This window comes from Perissodus microlepis, chromosome 19 (genome assembly GCF_051167445.1).
Source record: "Perissodus microlepis isolate ML-2025 ecotype Zambia chromosome 19, ASM5116744v1, whole genome shotgun sequence".
NCBI classification, from domain to species: Eukaryota; Metazoa; Chordata; class Actinopteri; order Cichliformes; family Cichlidae; genus Perissodus; species Perissodus microlepis.
In genome coordinates this window covers 20578953-20600181 of record NC_140479.1, presented here as the reverse complement: position 1 = coordinate 20600181, position 21229 = coordinate 20578953, and the positions used below count along the sequence as shown (strand labels likewise).

The 21229-nt window shown below is 38.6% G+C and overlaps 1 protein-coding gene across 2 annotated transcripts; it reads right to left on the bottom strand.

Annotated features, from left to right (window-relative positions):
* Positions 1 to 377: 377 nt before the first annotated feature.
* ddhd1a (DDHD domain containing 1a) lies at positions 378 to 20897 on the bottom strand. Of its 2 annotated transcripts, XM_084914792.1 has the most exons (14): positions 19651 to 20359; positions 18241 to 18417; positions 14594 to 14695; positions 11486 to 11614; positions 10324 to 10471; positions 8129 to 8238; positions 7902 to 8008; positions 7553 to 7815; positions 6657 to 6732; positions 6276 to 6425; positions 5450 to 5514; positions 5177 to 5349; positions 4304 to 4501; positions 378 to 3375 (listed from the first exon to the last, which is right to left on the bottom strand). In XM_084914792.1, exons 1-14 carry the CDS (start codon positions 20294 to 20296, stop codon positions 3191 to 3193), a joined length of 2529 nt encoding a protein of 842 aa, XP_084770918.1. In that variant the 5' UTR covers positions 20297 to 20359; the 3' UTR covers positions 378 to 3190. The 2 variants fall into 2 exon arrangements, with proteins under 2 accessions (XP_084770918.1, XP_084770916.1); XM_084914790.1 differs by lacking the exon at positions 14594 to 14695 and having other exon boundaries at positions 19651 to 20897.
* Positions 20898 to 21229: the final 332 nt, after the last annotated feature.

The following is a 21229-nucleotide window of genomic DNA, read 5'->3' as shown; positions in this document are numbered from 1 at the left end:
CCTCTTGTGGTCAAAAACACAACAACAGGGCCTTTTGTGAGTCACCTCTGATCTAACTGGTCCCATCTGTGAGCTTCGCCTTTGCAGATGTTGCTAAACTGCATTAAACTCGCCCCCAGTGGAAGCCACAACAGCTTTAATACAATGCAGGCTATTCACAATCTATAAGTCGGCTTTGTTGTTCACTTCAGGGGGCGCCTCGGAAAGAATCTGGTCTGAGTTTCAGATGAACAAACGCTTCTTTTGTCCTCAGTCTGGAAATGAGAAATGAAAGCATCATCCTCCTCCACAAAAAAGTTTCCAATCTCAATATTTTCCTCTGATTATTAAAAGTAAAAAAAGAAAGAAAAAAAAAAAGGCAGTTAATGAAGTACTGATTACATCCAAATTGGAATACTTTATAAAAAAGGACATTTATACATATTTTTGGATGGCAGTTAGAATCCAATACAGGCATGAGTTATTGCACAGCTCCTGGGACATTTCTCCAGGTCACCATATCCCTCATCCCATTTCATTCAACACACCCACAGTGAGCTTTAATGTACATCCATTTCCCCGAAAGCCATTTATAAGGTCTTTAGTCTGTGGACACCTGTGCTAAACTGTTTGTTTAATTATGGCTTTAATCTGGTATTGACAAGAGTGTTGAACCTACAAAACATGTACAAGCAGACATTTCCCTGATACTTGTGGTATCTTTGACAAAAAAAAAAAAAAAAAAAAAAATGTATTGTTGTCATTCAAACATCAAAATCTCATACAGTGAAACTTACAGCATATTTTACCAAAATTATCTTTAATGCGCTCCAGTTTCTTGCCTGTGACACATTTGAAAATAAGCCTAAATATGAAAATGTGCAAATTTTCACACAAGCTTTAGAAACAATGTTATTGTTACAACTACATATTTGCTGTGTTGAAACTCACAATGTTTGACTCAATGAATCCAAAGCAAGAACAGCACTGTGTATTTGAAATACATATCCAGATTGTTTTATGCACCGTAACAGACGGGAAGTAATGAATAAATAAAAAGTCAAAAACGGGCTGTGTTAAAATATCTGTGCAATTTATAGCCCATGAATGTTCAAGAGCCACCAGATCAAATACAGTAACACTTAACTATCCCCCTCCCTTATTAGACCCAGCTTCTGCACTACTTCTTGGTTACCTATCAGGTGATCTCCACAAGGCAGCCTGGTTTAAGTCAGTAGGCCTTTGTACACATAACACAGAAGTTAAAGAAACGACAGTCAGCGACAGCCCTTGTGTGGCACAGTAAAGCTGCAGCTTGCACCATAACAAATTCAAAAACAACTGATTACTACATTACAATAAGCAGAACACAAGTTAAAGTTGACAATGACAGAAAGGCTCGTCTGTCACATAAATATTTACGAGGACAGTTTCATTTCATAATCTACAGCAAATAAAATCTATTCATTAGAAAAGCCAAAAGCAATCACACGTTTTTAGTCAGAATAAAGTTTCTTAGATGTGTGTTGGCACGCTGCATTATTCTTGTCCCAACAATCCATTTACTATTAATTTGACACCATGCAAAGTGAGTAAGCACTAACTTGTGCTGAATCAGCACTTGGAATTATAGCTACAATAACCCTCATCAGTACTACTATTATATTTTTATATATATAATTTTATGATTTTCCATCATTTGTTATCCTTCTTTTCGATTTCAACTGAATTTGTAACTAAACGATCAGGCTAGCAAAGTGTGAACTGTGGACAAAAAAAGGCAAACAAGACATTAGTTTTTATAATGAAGGTAACGTTTAAAAATTAAATAATCTACTCTACTTTTTTAACTCCAGGCCAACCACAATTTTGCCTTAGCATTAATTGAGCAGGGCATCTAATAAAGGTGAGACATACAAGTTATTTGGCCACAAGCTCAAATCCCTTTTTTTTCTGAGGTAACATCCAGTTTAAGATCCCCAAAGTGTCCGAAAGTTACTAGGAAAAAATATTTCTGTATTTGTTTTAAGAAAAAATACATCTAGTACCAATGATTCATCAATACAAAGCCACGTGGGCAAAAATCATCTCCATAAGTTATCCTCAAAATAGAAGCTTGTATTGAGGATGAAATAGTGATATTGTTTCGAGTGAGTATGTAAGATTTAGATTTTAGACTATGGTTTAGATCTCTACACTGTAAGAAAATAAGTAAATACAATTTAGTCACTGTGTTTGTAAGACACATCTGCCCCCTTGGTACTGCACTATTTATCAGTGACGATTAAACACAAAGGAAAATGTTATACTCTATTTTTGCAGTATAAAACTAGTGTTTTACTTGGGCTTTATTTGGTGCACTCTATTTCAAGACTCAAATAATTGAAAATTTAAAAAAATAGAGGGGGAAAAAAGTACCAAAATAATAATTATTATAATAATTTGCCAAAATAATATGATTTAATTATAATGCATTATTAGATTAGATTAGATGAAACTTTATTAATTTATTATGTGTCTTTTATGTGGGAAAGTAAAGAAATATTATATATTACACATTGCCTTTGTTTGCTTCCATGGGTTTCTTAGCATGCAGTAGCTAAATATTCAACTTGAAGAAGAGAACTTTGCCAAAAATGTTCTTTTCTTTATGTTTGTGTGTGTGCGCGCGCATTTGTGTAACAGAGAAAAACAAACAAACAAAAATATCACACATAACTTGACACCTTAGTGACTGAGGCTTAGTCAAATGTGCCCCAAAGTTTCAGACCGAGTCTGTAGCCGAGCAAATTGACTTAGGTATTGTTTTACATGAAATCGATGGACATGATAGACACAGTTCAGCTGTCGAAATTCACACTGGGAATGAAGTTAGAAGTCTCTTCCTCTGGGTGCAACAATCACCTATGCATCAGTGCTTTTGCTCCTAAATAAGAGTTCCTGGTCCACCGGATCCACTATCAGGGTAAGCAATTGTGCAGAACGTAAAAAATATACAAAAAGATGAAACGTTTGGAAGAAAGTTCTGAGTCCGTAAGCAATGATTCCCAAGTATTAAAAGTGCTTGATCGGTAGCCAAACAAAGACAGGATTTTTTTTAGTGTATTTAAGTTTGTAAGCAAGAAAAAGTAATGAACAAAGTCACTTTATGTGTCACAAGAAATGCTTTCACTCTTTCAGTGTAGTGTTCCGTTTTAAAAAGCATGCTGCCTCACTCTGGATCCGGAGTATCTGCTGGGTTAGAGGGTGTCGCCTTCTGTTTATATATGAAGGTCAACAAGAAGAGAGCTATGTCATGTGAGCACCAGTAGCTTGTGTGCGAGGTCACTGCTGACCAGTAGCGGCTCTCCACCAGACCCTCTCTGAGCTCAAAGTCAATGCGACGCTCAAGCTCCACTGCAAGACAGAAAAACAAATGAGTAAAAACAGGAAGTATCAAGACAAATGCATAATAATACATGATTAGAAACAGACACCACATGACATCGATAGCCTGCACATAAAAGATGTCCATAGCCACACTGACATCTAGTCGACCGAGCACGTAGTGAGTGAAAGTGTGAATCTGCCTGGAAACCAAGGGCACATCATGCTGATAGTAGTGCCTTGTTCATCACACAGCAGACATGCCCTAGATTACTCTGCTTTATCCAGTATCCGTTAACTTCACTTACTACAAATAAAAAAATCATTTTTATTTAGTCTAAGGAGCTTGGAAAGAAAGTGACTGGACTTCATTACATTTCTTAAAAGACATATCACCTCTCATCCGCGAAGCTTCTTCAGTTCTAAAAAGAACTACCATGACCCTGAAGACATCATTTTTATTTATGTATTTTTTCACATTTTCATATTTTTAGACTAAACTCATTAATATCACGAATCAAGAGAACAGTAGGTTTATTTTCATAGACATCTACACTATCCTCCTCCTTTATGCAAAGAGCAGTCGCCCCCTGCTGGCTATGAGAAAGAATGCAGGTGTAGGCCGTTTGTCACTTTCTCTGGAGGCTACAAAGATCCTTTTCTTTTAAATAAAAACAAAAAACATTACTATATTACTACACTATACTATAACTATGTTACTGCATTATTTATTTATTTATTTATTTATTTATTTATCTTTAAATCTAATTTAATTAGATTTAATCTAATGTTGAGTACAGTGAACCTCAGTGCCATTTCAAAAACAAAATACTTAATAAGAAAGTTAACAGATGGATATGGATGATATACTTTTTTGCCTTATTTACAAACCAAAAAAAAAAAAAAAGAAAAAAAAAAAAAAGAATATAAACATTACTCGAGGGATAAGTGAACTTACAGGATGTGTCAGCAGTGGGTGAGGTGGGTCGAGTCAACATAGAGAGGCCGTATGCTGACTGACTTTCTGTGCGCTTTTGCTCCTCTTCTTCAGCACTTGCTCCACCCTCAAGTCCCAGAGACACTGAGGGCTGGCTGTTGGAGCGGGAAAAACGTGAGAAGAGGATTCCTCCAATGCCCTTTCCTATGCTTGCTGCTCCTGTAGTGTCGGAATAAGACAGAAGATAAAGGTAAAGTGCCTATATTATGATTTCAAAGTATAAATGCATTCATTATTATAAAAGGAGCATATTCCTCTCATTTCCACTTGATGGCACTGTGGAGCTAAAACTGTGATTTAAAAAAAAAAAAAAAAAAAAAAAAAAAAGAATCTCATCTTACCTACATACAACGACCTCCTAGGATAAAATAGATTCATTAATTACAGAGTACAAATAGCACAGGGATTTTTTTCCCAGCTCTCATAGTTGTCATCAGAAATTAAAAGAACAGTCAACAACCTGCACTGATCAGCGACAGTATTACGAACACAGACAAGTGAAGTGTATAAAATTATCTCAGTACAATGCAAAGTTCAGCTGGAAATCCTTGGATCTTCGCATTCACATGGCTATTAATTCAACAGCGAAAACTCACTTAAGCATTTTTTCAGACTAACACATCAATTACCTTTTACCACAGTAGTCTGTTCCTTCAGGTTCATCTAATCTTAACCTGAAGTAGTGAACAACCACAGACACTTTGATCCTGAACAGTCATTACTCTGAACTTCCTTACAGATTATTTTAAAATTCTTTCAAAGTGTATAACTGATGCTGGATAACAAACACTTGTAATAACATAAACACATGTGCTCAGTTTGTGTTGGACTTACCCAATATGCTGGCCTTGCCCAAATTAGTGATCGACTCCCCATAGTGCCTCCGGGGTAGGACAGGTGATGTACTGGGGCTGGGGATGCTTTCTGTATCCGACGTGGGATCTTTAACAGGGTTGAGAAAAGTAGGCCTGATCTCATCATAAGGTGTGGGGTTAGTGGCGCTACACCTGATGAATACACAGACCACAAATAGTCAGAGAATAATTACTTATAAAATATTAAGAGTCCATTCAAGGAATAGCAGGGTGATAAAATTCAGGTTGTTACCAGTGTATCTGAACAGGTGCAATGTTGCTATAATGTTTCAAGATGAGTGGCTCCAATCTGTAGGCCTAAAAAGGCAGTAAAACAGCAATTATTGACATTGCACAGTGGAAAAAACAAAACCCCCAAATCTTCAGAACAAAGCGCGCTCTAAATTCATGCAGACAAAACTAAATCTTGACTTAAGCACAGTTACATTACATCCACCGCATTTCATGTGCATTCAGAAAAAATGTGTGCTCACCAGCAGAGTTTAAGTTTGCTCTCACAGCTAACTTTTATCCTTTAAGTGCACTTTCCCAGACACAGAGCAGCCAAAGTGTCAAGATGGACTACTGTAGGACCGTATGGAGATTGATCAACTTGAAATGTAACAATTTCATCAGCTAATATATTCACTTTAATAATTAATACAGCAAATGGAGGCCAATTCAGATTAATCGGAAGGGAAAAATGCACCTGCTATAAAAAAAAAAGCTTTATCATCACTCTGGGATTTTGGCTAGCTTAGCATTAGCATGCTGTCTGTGCAGATGCTTGCAAAGACCCAAAGTGCTGTTAGCAGCATAATGCCGATGTTTTTGCTCTGAATGTAAATAAAAATTAAAGTGTCATCCATATCCATGCTGTAAACTGCGCCACTAATTTCCTCCTCAGACACATGAACTGAAATCAGCTGTTTGTAGTGTAAATGGAACTGATAAGCCGGCGCGATAGGTAAGCAGACCGATAATTCCAAGGAACTGAACTACTGGGAACCGGTTCTCGATTTCCTTTCCTGCTCATCTATAAAGGACAAGACAGTGATGGGTACAGTAAAGGTACTGACCACAGGGTCTGTGGGATGGAAGACATTGAAGAGCCTGCTACAGATTGAGGTGGGCAAGATGTGGTCTTGGTGGACACTGGTACCAGGGCGGATTCCTCTTAGTGCCAAAAATACTGCCAGAGGAGAGCCCATGCAGAAGAAATTCTCTACCTGAGAAATGAAAGGTGCCAAGATTATTTACTGTAAATGTAGAAGTCTTTCGTATTTATACAGACAGGATTTATTTGTTGTGTAAATGCCACATTTAATTTCTGTTTTATTTCCTATATGGACATATATTCATTTATTTTAGGAGTACAGAACATATTAGTTTAACACCTAAAAATTTGTCAAAGATTCTTACACATTACAGTAGTGATATTTTACAAAGCAATATAGTACCTTAAATTTGAGGGCTGGGGGGGCTGAGGGTTTAGAGGCCTCGAGTGTGGCGAGTTGATTTTCCAGCTCTTGTAACCTGCAACAAGAAGCAAGTAAAGAAGCCCAAACTACACCTTATAAAGAAATTTGAAACTTCTAAACTCCAGCGTGAAAATCTCTTTCAATATTGATACCCATTGCCCCATTAACAAAAGTGGCCAGTCATCAAAAAGTCCCCTTTTCAGTCAGATCAATAAACCTTATTACAGCATTTTCTTGTCTTATAAAGTTAATGGTGCACACAATAATGGCACTGTGCACACAGCGTGATGGGCAGTGGCCAGCTGATGTATTACTCTGCAGCCCACACACACACTAAAAACAAACAAGCAAATATAAAACTTTAAAATAGGGCATGAGAAGAGCAGCATGCAGCACATGGTGTATTTATTTTAAATAAATATATAACTGCCCACCCAACACACGCACGCACACACACAAAAATACTAGGCTTGATGTTAAATTTAAAGATATAAACTGAGTGACAGTAACACTGAGCCACTGATGTTATGGCATAGATGATTAAGGGAAACATTCGGAGTAAAGTAAAGTTCAATTAATCAGATTTTTGGAGGTAAAATAAACATTTAATTATGAGCTTTTCATTAAAATTCAGCATGAGTGGCTATTTTTTAAAAATATTTTAATAAACATGTTAAATTTAACCTATCTAATTCGACTACAAAGCTGAATTGGGGAGGGGGTTGCCATTAAAGTATCAAAACTCAATTCTCAAGGCTCCTTGACATTAACCACTTTAAACTCATATCTTTTAGGATCCAAACAGACACAACTGAACTGAACACAACTATACATACAGCCCCTGAGAGTCATTAACCTACAAAGGAAAGCTCTACCTGTTCCTTGTTTGCCTCTGCTGCTCTAAAAGGTGCCTCTCTTCATAGGACATCCAGCGAAGGTCTAGGTCCTCCTCCACCACACGATGCTCCTGCAAACAAAACCGCACGGGATCCCAGCCAGTAATGATGTCATACGTGATGACACAGCCAAGAGAGTGAGACACGATGGACACTTTGCCACCCTTTTTCTCGAAATCAGGGTTCCGTGAACAGAAAAGTGAGTAGAGCTTGTTCAGCTCCTCTGTTAGACCCTTGGTAATCTGGAGAGGGAGAGAATGTGAAATAATGAGAAGAGACGAAGAGAGAGCACCAGGGACTCTAATTACTGAATCTGTATGACTCTTACTTCATCCCGGTAAAGAGGGCTGTTGTAATACATGATATCCATGGCACTGCTGTTGAGAAGGTCTCTCAGTCCTCTCACTTTGTCTGGTGTGATCGAGTCTACCGTATCTGCAGAAACATACCCACATCTGAGCACAAAAAAAGAGCTAACGGCAACAGACTATTGTTCATATATGCAGTCATCAAAAATGTATTTCTTCCACAAAAGACAACAACATGCATGCACACCTCCGTCCAGTGTGAGTTTGGAGCGCCACTCGACAGGCAGGAACTCCACATGTTCCTCATTGTGCTCTGAGAAGTGTTTCTCCTCCATCTTCCTCACACCCTCCCGCAGCCTAAACATACAATAACAAAACAGCATATAATGTATTTAACAACAATATTGCAGATATACAACTGAAGGACTTAAGCGTGCATTTGGGAATATGCTGTTTAGTAACCATGTCATTGTCACTTTGTCTCAGGAGCAGTTTATTATAACGACAGATTCGAAGTCTAAATCTATATAGTCTTAGTCATACGACAGAAAAGAATGATGTCCATTTTACTGATGCAGCTGCTTCCCTTGTGCAGCATGCATACAAAGGCTACACTGCTATTAGCCTTATATGGGGCACCATTAGCTTGCAGGATACACTAAATACACAAAGAGAGAGGGGTGAGGCAGTTGTTGACATGGATAAATGGAGGTTGGGAGAGGCTTTTAAATGACTGCACTGTGAATAAAGCATCTAATGCAGGTTTTGACAGGACTTTGAGCATTTCCCCTACACACAGCTGAAAGGTCTGAGTGCTGCTTTACAGCTTTCCCAAGTTTTGTAAGGTTTTCCTTGCTTTTAGATTGGCTTTAATGAAGACAGTCAGGTTTGGCATTTGAGGATTAGCAGGTTTACACTGTCTTATTTTGTTTTAGGACATTGTAACTGCAACATCTCACCACAATTTGCTTCATCAATATACATGTAAGAGACTGAAAAGACAAATACCTAATATTACTTCAGGTAAAAAGAAGCAACCAAAAATCAAACAAATACATCAAGTTTTCAGGATGATTGTTTCTCTTGGCTGAGAAAGTGTGTGCGCTATAATCTACATGAAGATAGAAGAAATGTTTACAGTAAACGTTTACATTGCAGCTTGACTCTGTACTTTATCTCCTTTAACTCCTTAGTTTGTGACACAGTGACAGTTCTGCACAAGTGTAATTAAAGCTTCCACACCTATGGTCCAAGGCTATTTCAGTTATTCCTTTAGATAAAAACAGACATATGAAAGGACTGCATCTAGCTGCAACATATGATCAATACTGTATACACAGCTGAACTCCAGTGAGTTTAAAAGAGAAACTGATGCTGTGATAACTTACTTTATCAGATTTCTATAGACAGAAGTGTCTATTGTGCACTGTCATTTTAAGCTCTACATAATTTACAATTTTCTAAGTTCCTCATAACAAGATGTAACTTTTGAAAGACAAAAGAAACTCAGCAGGCTTATTCGAGTAACGTATCAACACAGCATCAAGCTGACTGTTTTGTTTCTATGTGTCGAGTGCTCTATAGAAGATCCAAATAAAAGAGTTACATCTTCCCACTGGCATGAAATCTGGACAGATGAAGGTTATATAACCAATGAGTATATAAAACACTGAGACAGAATGGCACGACTTGATTAGGAACTGATTAGGACTGGAAACATGGGCAAAAACTAACCACATTTTTGCCTATGTTTCCAATCCTGGAAACAGCTGGTTTTATTCTGCAACATGAATCCTGTCATTTTTCTTTACTTACTTTTATAGAACTGCATTCCCCTGTTCTGTTGTGTCTATGTGTGTTATTTTTAAGGTTTGGTACACTGTGTGATCACACATTAACAACGCAAGTGTAAAGTAACAGAACGGCATGAGCAGACCAAGAGTGAGAAAGATGGGTAGAGAAAATCAGGCAGGAGAAGAAAACGGAGTCTGCAGGAGTGGAGGGGGGAAAACTGAATGATTTAGTGGATACTGTTGCATGAGCAGTTATGCACTCTGACACTTCAGAAATGCACTAGCTACATAATTGGCAACAAAAGAAGACAGACAGGTATGTGTCAGGTATATGTCAAATCCATCATATCACATTACAAAAAAACCACAACAAAATGATGTAAGCTTAGTTAGGAGCACAGAAACATTAACACACAGAGAAACTATGAATCTACAAAAGAGGAACAAGAAGTGAGACTGTTTGTTTTTAGCAGAGAGAACATGAACTTTGACAGTTCCAACATTACACCACAGTACGTCCCAGGAAGACTTTTCTTACAATGCGTTTGAGTTCATCTATACTAGGTTTCAATTTTATTCCGGATTCCATTGGAATAAAACTGAAAGTACTGCTATCATAAAAAGAACAAGCATACAGGTATCAACTCACATTCCAGTGTTTTTAATAATGCGCCCCTGGTCCATCTTCTGTCCAATGCCATGAACCACAAAGACAATGTGCGTAGTCTGAGGGGGTCTGTCCTCAGGTGAGGCCTCCTCAACATAACCCCGATGGAGCCGCGTACCGCTGCTTGAGGCTAAAAGACAAGTAAGGACGGGGTTGGAGTTTCATTTTACAAAAGCAAGCTTTAAAAAGAAAAAAAAAACCCATCTATTTAAACTTAGTGTTTTCTGTAGAACATTATGTAAAAACACATTACAACTATGTTCACCAGAAAGCTATAAAAAGCTGCAGTGATGGAGTCCAAAGAGGCCAGTAGGTGAAACCTGGGAACCCTGCTGTGATTGTGGCTGCCAATGTGTCAATGGGGCCAAGAGTGTCACCTTATTTAGAATCTATAATCTAGTCTAGTCATGTGTTACACAGCAGGGTAATAGAATCTACTGGACTGCTGCCTGGTTAGCACTAAATGAACATCTCAGGTAAAATTGAAATAACCAGGTCCATTTTGTCCAATAACCTGAAAGCAGGAGAGATTAATGTGCTGTAGGGCTTGAAGACTGTAGATCAGAATAGAGTCATCCATCCGGATCAAACATCAATTGCTTTTTGTTATCTTTTCAGTAGCACATGGGCCCTTTAAGCACTTGGCAGATGGACACAGAGTGACCTCCTGGGCTAATCCAGTTAGGAAACTGCATTTAAATACCTGATGCAAACTACAAATGCATTAATATACAGGTCGTTTTGTGCACTGGACGAGACGCTTGTTCAAGCTCACGAAATAGGAAATCAATTCGATTTTCTGACTAAACACTTGGCTTCACACTTTTTATAGGCATATCCTTAGCAAAGAGGATAAACTTTATTGAAATAAAATTTATCTCCACCTATGCAAGTGTGCATGTTGAAATCTGTAAGGCTTGAGTCAGTTACTTCATGCTAACCTTTAGCAGATATGCTTACCATAACAATGTGTTAGCAAGCTAGTGTTGGCTGAATACCACACAGTACAACACATGCATGTAAAGTCAAGGGATCCTAGTAATTGTAGTTTGAAATCGTTTAAGCAGATATGATGAGTTTCTGTACCATGCTTTCATCAAAAATGCTATTAAATAAATAAAGGAAACCTTAAGTGGTTACAGACCTTTGGAGAAGCCCAGTTTCTGGGTGACTGTTCTTGCAATTTTGGAAGTTGTGGCATCGCTGTAGAGGTAGATCTCGTCCACGCTGTGCCAATCCACATGTGATCGACTCAGCTTTAGACTATGGATGGCTGCAGGGGGCAGTGAGAGAGAGGAGTGAGTACATGAACAGTTAGAGGAAAGACAGGACACAAGGAGATTGTTTGGGGGGGAGGGGGGGAAGAGACAAAAAAACGGTGGGGGGGGGGAATAGAAGGAAAACTTAGGTAACAAGAAAAATCAAAATAAATCAAATTTACAAAGCAGTAATTAGGAATGTGGCACAAATGAGCAAAAGTAGGAACAAACTAGTCTAACAGCTTGATAAAATGCAGCATAGAGCATTGATCTGCAGACAGAAAAACACATCAAACCAACACAAATTATGTTTGCAGATTTCAGCTCTGGCTTGTTGCCCTCCTTGTGCATCATCAGCTGAAGATATATTTGGTACTGATATCGACATTTAGTTATCTTACTGTTATTTTTTTTCCTCCTGGTTCTCAATTCAAAGTGTAATGCAGTGACTAGAGCAAGTAGGAGCAGAGGTAGACTAGAGAGCAGGCACCATTTGCTACAGAAGCTAAGAGCAATAGGTGAGACTGGTTCACTCAACAGTTATTTATGTCTCTGTCCTTTAAGTGCATTGTGCAATCAAATTAATTTGAACAAGACTGGTGGAAAACTCATGCACTGGTCAAGTGCACAGTCCATTGTCTGGTTCACACACTATTGTTACAGCAGCTGAAGGTCACATTTCTTCACATTGCTCGGAACCAAACTGGGAATTAAAACCCTTAAGAACAAAAAAGTATAGTACTTGGGAAAATGCCATTTTCCAGATTATGTTCTCTAGTTTCAAACTCTTAATATGGTCACACAGACCCTGGGGAAAAAATGGAACCGCATTACTATTACGCAGAGAATCTAATCTCTTAAAGTTTAAATGCAGTTTTTACTTAATAACAGAGTACTGAAAAAAAATGAACATGTGTCACAACTATGCATCATTTCCATATTTTTATTAATTAAACATTCCTAACAAAATGGAAAGATAAATAGTAAATAAGACCTCTGTCAATAAATTTGAGAATTTATCAGCTCCCTCTAATACACCTGAATTTAAAATGTGCTGATGCATCTGTTAAACTGGTCTACTGTTGCTTGGCAGGATACTTTCATTGTGGGTAGGTTTGCTTTATGGGTAATGTGATGACAAGTCCTTATTAAACTGTACCAAAGACCTGTTCACTTTAAATGTAACCAGTCCCAAGCTGAATGACTGCCTCTAAGAAATGAGGATAGCTTGTAGAGATTGAAAAAAGAAAAGTTTGTTGAAAAGAACAGGCAAAGTGACAGGTTGTCACTTTTATTTGGCAGATAAAAAATAGTTTGTTGTGACATTCTTTCCATTTGAGGCAAGTTTTAGAAAGTTTTCTCTGTCACATATATTTCCGGTCATTTTAAAACTGCATCACCAAATACTGACAGTAATCAACAAGAAAGGGAAACGAGCAGTTCTTCTTTGAAGAGCGCCTTTTGCCAACCAGGCTGGTTTCATCTCAAACAGACTCCTTACCTCATATCTCTGTACTCAGAAGACACCATACAGGTGAAAAGGAGGGTGGCATTTGCTATAAGAGCTGCACAGTTCTAAACAAACTAGTTTGAGGCCAACTCAAACTGTTGAGACTTATCTGTAGCCAAATCCACAGTAAAACAGGAGATACTTAATAACATGAAAAAACTAGGAACTATGCCTAACTTCTCCACTTTACTGGTTTTATTAATATCAAAAGTTTGAGTGAAAATTGTTGACTGATGTTTAGTGCTGTAAAATAACACTTCCTGTTTTACAGTGAAAGGCAGCAGGTAAGGAAATGAAGGTAAAAGAGGAGGGGATCAAAATGTACACAGGGACAGACAGACAACCAAAAAAAAAGAACTCACTGAGCTAGATCTCTAACAGCCTGTCAAGAATTACCAAGAGACACAGGATGAGATTATGTGTTATACAGGGATGGGCAAGGAGTGAAGGAACTGGGGAAACTCTTGAAGAAACTTCATGTATGCAAGAATCTCAAATCTGGAGAGAGGTAAAAAATAAATAATGGGAATAAGAATAAAAGGCAAAATTGAAATAAAATGACATTTGTTCCTGACGAAAAGTTTCAACTTTTTTCTTGGCTATGTCTTGACAAAAATAACAGATTCCTTTCATCCAGGGCCGCCTCAGAGCAGCAAAGACAATCCAATTTTCATGTAATATAGCAGCTAGGCTTTAGATCGGCTGCTTCAGATTTACTAGAAGATGAGGAAACAGACCCCAGGACTTCTCTATTCAATAAATCCAGAACTAGGACAGTGATGGACTTGAAAGAAGCTGTTAAGGGTTATAATAGTAACTGTTCATAAATGGCTTCTCTGTTTGCCTCATCAATTGTGCTTGGCTCTCAACAAAGAGCTTTGTTCATGGCCCTTAAAGTGGGAGCTTGTGATGGTGGTTCGTTAATGGTACAGTCATACTGCCAGAGGACTGAGATAAAGAGAGCAAAGAAAGAGTGAGTAAGAAACGGAGAGGAAAGGAGTTTTTTTTTTTTTTTTTTTTTTTAAAGTCTTCAAAAAGCCTTCAAAAGGCTTTTTTGAAGACTAGCTTATTTATTCCATGTCTACTGGCATTAGGGATCTTGCTCTGGTAGTTGAGTGAACCCTGTTGTCTACTCACTATTCCAGCAAGGAGATGAAAGACACATATGCAGGATTCCCCAAAAAGCAGCAATGCTAACAGCTATAGCACAAAACTCTAAGTATATGCACAAAGGAAGATGTTCTAGCAACTAGGCCCAGTTAAGGCTGCAACACAAAAAGCAGCCTAAATTCCCTTTAAAACAACTGCTAACTGAGCCTAGGTCTAGTTTTTAAATAGTCAAATTATTTCAAAAGTTTGAACCACACAAGAAAGAAAACTCAAGTTTCAAAGAGACCAAGCTGCTATAAGAAGGGATACAAGCTAGATCTAATACACCAGATTTTTTAGGGGGAAGAAAAAATAAAATTGTATTTTACAGTACCTTGGCAGCGTTTGCGCTTGTGACATGTAGGTTTAGTACTCGTCTGATATCCACTCCATTTGAACAGAAAAGGGAGGTAGAAAGGGGGCAGGTGGGAGAGAACTAACAACCAACAGTGAGTGAGTAATGGCCATTACCCTGGTGTCACACAGACTACTGCTGTCATCACTCTTGAACAAGTAGCTCTATCAAGTAGTGCTGCAGTCAGGTTACCACTTTAACCAGGACAGACTAAGAGTCTGCGCTGGTTACCACAGCGACCTGGTGGCTATAGGAAATGTCCTGATACAACGCAAACTTATTGTGAGCCTTCAGGCCGAAAACGCAGCACTGTTTGACATGTGCTATAGACGACATTTTTACACTTATCAAAGAAGTACAGAGAATATCTACACATGGCATGACTCTGACTATACAGGCTACAAATCCCCATTATTTCTTTTTGTTTACGTGTACTACATAAGTTCACGTCTAACAGCATTAACAGTACTTATTTTTCCATTTCACTTAATGAATAATTCATACATTCCTATTTATAACCATTTTGAGGAGGTGATGCTGAAACCAACCTACTGACTACATTTTTACAAAGAGCTCTGAATAAGTATCTGGGAGATTATCTCCAATGCCTCTCTTACCTGGAGCAGCACAGATTAGAAGATGTATTTCTTTCCACTGTGAATAATCTAATTGCTTTGTATATGATTTAATTAGTTAGAGATAAGTAGGTGTTTTAGTTTAATTGCAAGCGCTTAGAAGTGGTGAGAATGAGGATAATTTACTGCCATATCTTATTGGACGACTGATCTAATTTCATTTTCTCCTTCAATAAATGAGTGTCAGCTTGTGAAAACAGCCATGTAAAACCACACACATATGTCAACTGTTTGATAGAAACTAAAACTTGGTTATTCATAATATTTTATCATGACTGGGTAATTTTTTCTCTATTGATTTTATTACTAAATTTATGCTAGTATTTTAATTAGTAAGAAAAATGCTACGTGACAAAATCAGTTCCACAAACATGTAGGCTTTCTCAAATTTGTTAATCAAATCAGCAAGTGCACAAGACATGTCTCACTAAAACATTCAATCAAAGACAACACAGACATCAGACTTGCAAATACTGGTAGAGGTGAAAAGCTGTGGAGGACAGAACTGCTGAGTATATGGGAGGGTTTGTTATAAAAGCTACCAGTAATGTGCATTTGGGCATTACAGCACTGATGGATCCATTCATAACTAAGTGGTTCCTTATGATTGAGATACCGAGTATGAGAGGAAGCAGTCCAAACAGGTCACAGTGAACTGATAACCTTCATCTGTTCTGCATCATATAATATAAAACTATCTTTGCGGATAAGATAAAACAAATCCCTTTACCAACTCTTTGTTACAGTAGGCTGTGAATGTAAACACAAACTGACTCTTCCTGCCAAATGACTTCAAGACTTGTTTGTATCCTAAACACAAGTCAGTACCATACATCTGTCAAATGCACGCTATGTTATTAAGTATGAATTTTCTGTTTCTTTTAAGTATGTATCAGTCATCAATTATCCCATGGTGTTCCTACACTCTGGTGTTTAATAAAATGTAGCAGAATATGCAGCACACAAACTAACTTATGAGGCTTGCCTACGTCAAACGACACACACTGCATTGCTCAAAGATGACACAGTGTCCAGCCTGCACACTTTGTTTTTTCCCTGACGTCTTTTAAGGCTGACATACTGGACACGCCCTATAGTTTTTACTACTGGCTTACACCAGTGATCACCATCTGCGATTCCTGTCAGCTTAAGACTCAAATGACAGCAGGCACTCTTTGAAGAAAGTGTCAAACGGTAACAATAAAAAAAAAAATAATAGGGGGTGACGCCATTGTTTAATTTTCTATAACAGTAAAAATCACAATGAATCTTCACTTCATAAAATACACCATATCACGCATGGGTGACACATCAGATTTAACTCTTCCTTGTTTATTATTTAAGAAGAACCAGCAGAAGCAGTATATCAGCCCATATTTTGCACTTGCACCACACTGATGACGATGTACCTGCAGAGCATACTGGCATGCCTACCATGTCTTCTGCTGCACTAACATTTAGTCTAGACTAGGGAACACAATAAAAATAGTAGCAATAGGTAAAGGAGACAGCGATATCTTGGAGAATGTATTTACTGCAGTACTGTCAGGGATTGCTGCCTTATTGAATGACGCATTTATAGATCGTGGTGCTAGCCCTTAATGTTGTCAGGGCTTCAAATGATTCGTTTCAAGATAACACATATTTCTTTAAAAGCTGCCTGAAGGAGGAACTCAAACAAGGTGAATTATCAGGAGCTACCATTCACTTTCCCTTCATGCTTTTACAAATATAAGAGGAAAATACTTTTTTTTTTTTTCATGCAGATCTTGAACGTTGCCAAGATACGCACTACATGAATGCACATGCAAATGATGGTTCTTTAGGTTTTATTAACATATATATCTTACGTATGGCTTTCAAAGGGTGAGTAGATTATTCTCCCTTGCAGTAGTACATTAGACAAGTTAAAGTCTTATGATCTGCGCATTGAGTAATGGAGAGTCTGCCAAGTGTCACAAAACCAATTTGTGTGGCCCTGTACATTATTTCTCTCACCTTGCAAATAACTGGACTTTGAGCCCTCTTTCCACTAAGACTTTATACACTTGCATCCATATACTTCTAAATCTCTTAGCGTCCGTGTACACAATGCGTGTCAAACATGAGCGACTTTATATCGTTTTCTCTTATATGTCTTGAGATTAAATAAAAATTGAAGAAAGATAGTGACATGTAATGTCACTAAGATTGAAGCAAGGTATGTAATGTAGTACACAAGTCCCAGATTACCTTGGTGATATTGCGAGTCTTGTTTTTACAATAAAGACTAAACTTTTCCCACCATCTTTATCAGCTGCTGCATGCTTTTCTCTCTGCTTTTGCTCTATTTATCACACACCCACACACTTATCACCAGTGAAGGTCCTGTAGATCTGGCTGCGTAAAGGAGACTGCTGAATCAAAGAACCCCTTTCTTATTGCCTTTCACAGCTAAATGCTGCTACATTTCGCTTGAGCCAGCCCTCAGAGGAGGACCAGACAGAATGTACGAGTTGCACCTGCTATATACTAGAAGGGTGACATGACAAAACCTACACCCACATGAATGGACACACCTGGCTCATTCATTTCAACTGAGTGTGCATCTACACTAGCAATTTTGAGCTGTCTCAAAATTGCTCATTTATGACTCTGGTTACTTTTATTCTAGTTTCACTGTAAAGATTTGGTGCGTTTTTCACTGACTTACTTTTTAAAGGAATTTATAACCAGCAATGGCTATGAGAGCATTTAATCTTCTCACTTGCATTCGCAGTCATCAGTAGATGCATTGGAAGGTTATTACTCAACGACATTCTGGCTATTGCAACAATCAGCATCAGATTAAGCTATGATCTAGTTAATAAGTTCATTTACTGTGTTAGTTATAAGAATGGATGCTTCAGTGCTGTGTTCTTTAACGCATTTTTGTCTTTAAACACTTTATATTACAGAATTTACTGCACCAAGGTTAAGGCTGTCCTGCCCTTGCCCGTCCCCAGAGCTCACCATCTTTACTATCAATGGTCCTGGGAACCAAATCCATCTCAAAGGTATCCTGCACGTGTTGCCCACGGAAATGGTTAAGGTGCTCCCGTTCGATGAGGTCGCTTTCGTCTTCATCTAATGGCAGCCAAGTACCATCGATAAACCACTGGCCTCTCATCACTGGGATATGGTCTTGTTCTGTAGGACAACAGCCATTACCTAGTATCAGATCCAAAACAAAACAAATAGCTCCTTGCATGGATGGGAATCATGAAATTTCAATTTTTGGTAAGGAATAAATATATTGCTTTATTTAGCAAGTAGAAATGAAAGTAAGTCGGTTTCTAGAATCCTTTCATTGTAACTCAACAAGTCTGACAAATCCTGGGGGGCAAAGTCTCAGTGGTTAATGCAGAGAGGCCATGTTTGATTACAGTCTTGAGTGACATCATTAAGTAATTCTCTGGTGGTGAATAAGAGTGTAGGATCTTAAATTAGGCTGCCTTAGAAAGAGAACTTCTCTCTCTCTACAGAGTGAGCCTGTTCAATGTCTGTCTATTTCTATTTAAAGACAAAGTGTTCTAAAGCTAATGTAGACACATAGACTGACAGTAGGTACAGTTCAGTCAAGTAAGTTTGTTAGGCTTGTCGGCAATATGCCAAACTAAAGCTAAGAACTATTTAACACAACCTTGATTTTTATTTTTTAATTTTCAAAATATTCTGATGTTTTCTATCTTATAGTATATCAATGACCTTTATACATGTTCCATTGTGTAAACTAATCTCTCACTTGTGAACTGATATGCTTTGGTTGACTATTCAAACGTCCTCCTTTAGTATCTATTTCACATTCTTAACTGTTAACGTAGCCTGCAGACCACACTGAAAGAGTACAGAGAGGGTCTCAATACATCCACAGCATCAACAACTGTGAAAATAACCTCTTCTGTAAATGTCATTTGAAATTAAGCTTCAAAAGACCCAGTTAGCCATGAACCCTATTCATTCAGGTCAGGTTTTCCGAAGCTCTATAGCAACTGCCTTCCTTTGTTCCCTGCCTTTTCCTGGAAATATCCACGAATTAGTTAATGCAGATCAGCTGAGCTCAATACACTGACATCCAAAAAAAGGCCAGATGAAGTACTTAGCTTGCAAGAAAACAAAAAAAAGAAAACAATGCAGTCTACAGTAAGTGTCTACAGAAAATGCATACTCAGCTACAGGTTTAACATTTAAACTAGAACCTTTTACAGAACAGTGCGAAGTGTTTTGGCAGCTAATATATTGCAGATCTCTGTAGTTTTCATACCCTCTACGTGAGGTTTGACTAATAGAAGTTGTGTTTCTTATTCTCTACCAGGAGCTACTTTACATGTGACTGATGCAGAGGTGATTTAATTTGGGTTGCATTGGGGTGATTATACTTACGTTTCCAGTAGACAGGACAGCATTGTCTCTGTATTATATCAACCTGATAGAGTCCTCCTCGCACACACACTGACTCTACATTGAGTTCAATGCTTTCAGCGTCCCTCTCATCAGAGGACACGGTGGATGTGTCCAAGGACCCTCGGCCTCCGTGCACACTGCTGGTCCTCGTTTCTGCTGGCACTGCACCGTTCATCCCTCTGCTCTCCAGATCTCTAGACCCGCTCTCCTCCTCTCCTCCACTGGCCTGGGGGCATGCTGCACCGGGGTTCAGCTCGCAGTATTTCCGAAACATTAGCTCAATATTAAGTGAATCGTGGCCCAGAAAGGGCTTCCAAGTTTTCTTGTCCTCTTTGTAAAACCACCGCACTTCCTCCGGACCGAGCTCCGTGACGACCTCGTTGAATCTATGTCTGGAGCTGTTGGATCTAGATCTCTTTCTCCTCTCGAACAGAGGACCGGTGTTATTCCCATAGTTGTCATACTCAGGAGAGCTGCTGCTGAGGTAGTCTTCCTGGGAGTTCAGGTCCAACACCAGACCGCCTTGAGCGCTGTGATGTCTGGCGTGTAAAAGCGGCAGCTGCCCTTCCAGTCCCGACTGGACTGAGGACATCCCAGCCTGCAGTGTTTCATCGTCGAGACTCATCTCGTGACAGCACGAAAACACATCGCTTCTCAAAACCCACTCTTTGTTGCCGGTAGTGTCAGCGCTGACCTTTTAGTATAAAAAGAGCTTAATGGAGGGATTTTGGTTGTAATGTTGATGCTGCTCATAACTATTCAAGAAACCCGACCTCAGAGCTGTGCTCACTGCACCTTCAGAAAGCGGTTACTGCTCCGCGGCAGCTATCGTCAGGCTTCATATTAGTCCAAAAATGAAACTTTCATAAAGAAACACGTCTAGACCAACTTCCATCACATTTCCTGAGCGCACCACAGCTGTCGCTACATCACCTTGTTAGCCCAGCTTGCTAGCTGGCTAAGCTAATACCGGCTGGAGAACTCGGAGAATTGCGTATTAGCGAATCTGCAGCGATAAAACGAGAAACGAGTTTTCTTGTCCTTTAAGTGAAATAAAAATATGTCAAACCACTTTCCTGTTATCGACTTGCTGTAACGCTGCTTGACAAGAGTAAATATTACCGTCACTATACTTTGAGTGTTCCGGGTCACTGTGGAATTTCCGATTCATTCGTTGACAAACAAATCTCGCATAGTGCGCTAGCATGCGTGTGCTTGACAGCAGGTCACGGGATTCATGAACGCGCACGCAGAAACTGTGAGAACATTACGTCACTCCGCCCTCTGTTTAAAAACTGAATTGTTCTTATCGTGCACTAGATGGAGATAGAAACCTATAATAGCCGTTGGGCACGAGTCTATTGCAATGATCATGACAATGCTCTAATTCCCACTAGATGACAGTAAAGACTTGTTCATTTTAAAGAGATTCCTAATATCACCGCTTTAGGAACTGTAGCAAGTTTACACTTTCAAAACACATTTCTATACACAATTAACTATTATAGGGACATATTAATAGAAACAGTTGACAGTGTTGAAGGCCCTTTAAAAGCAT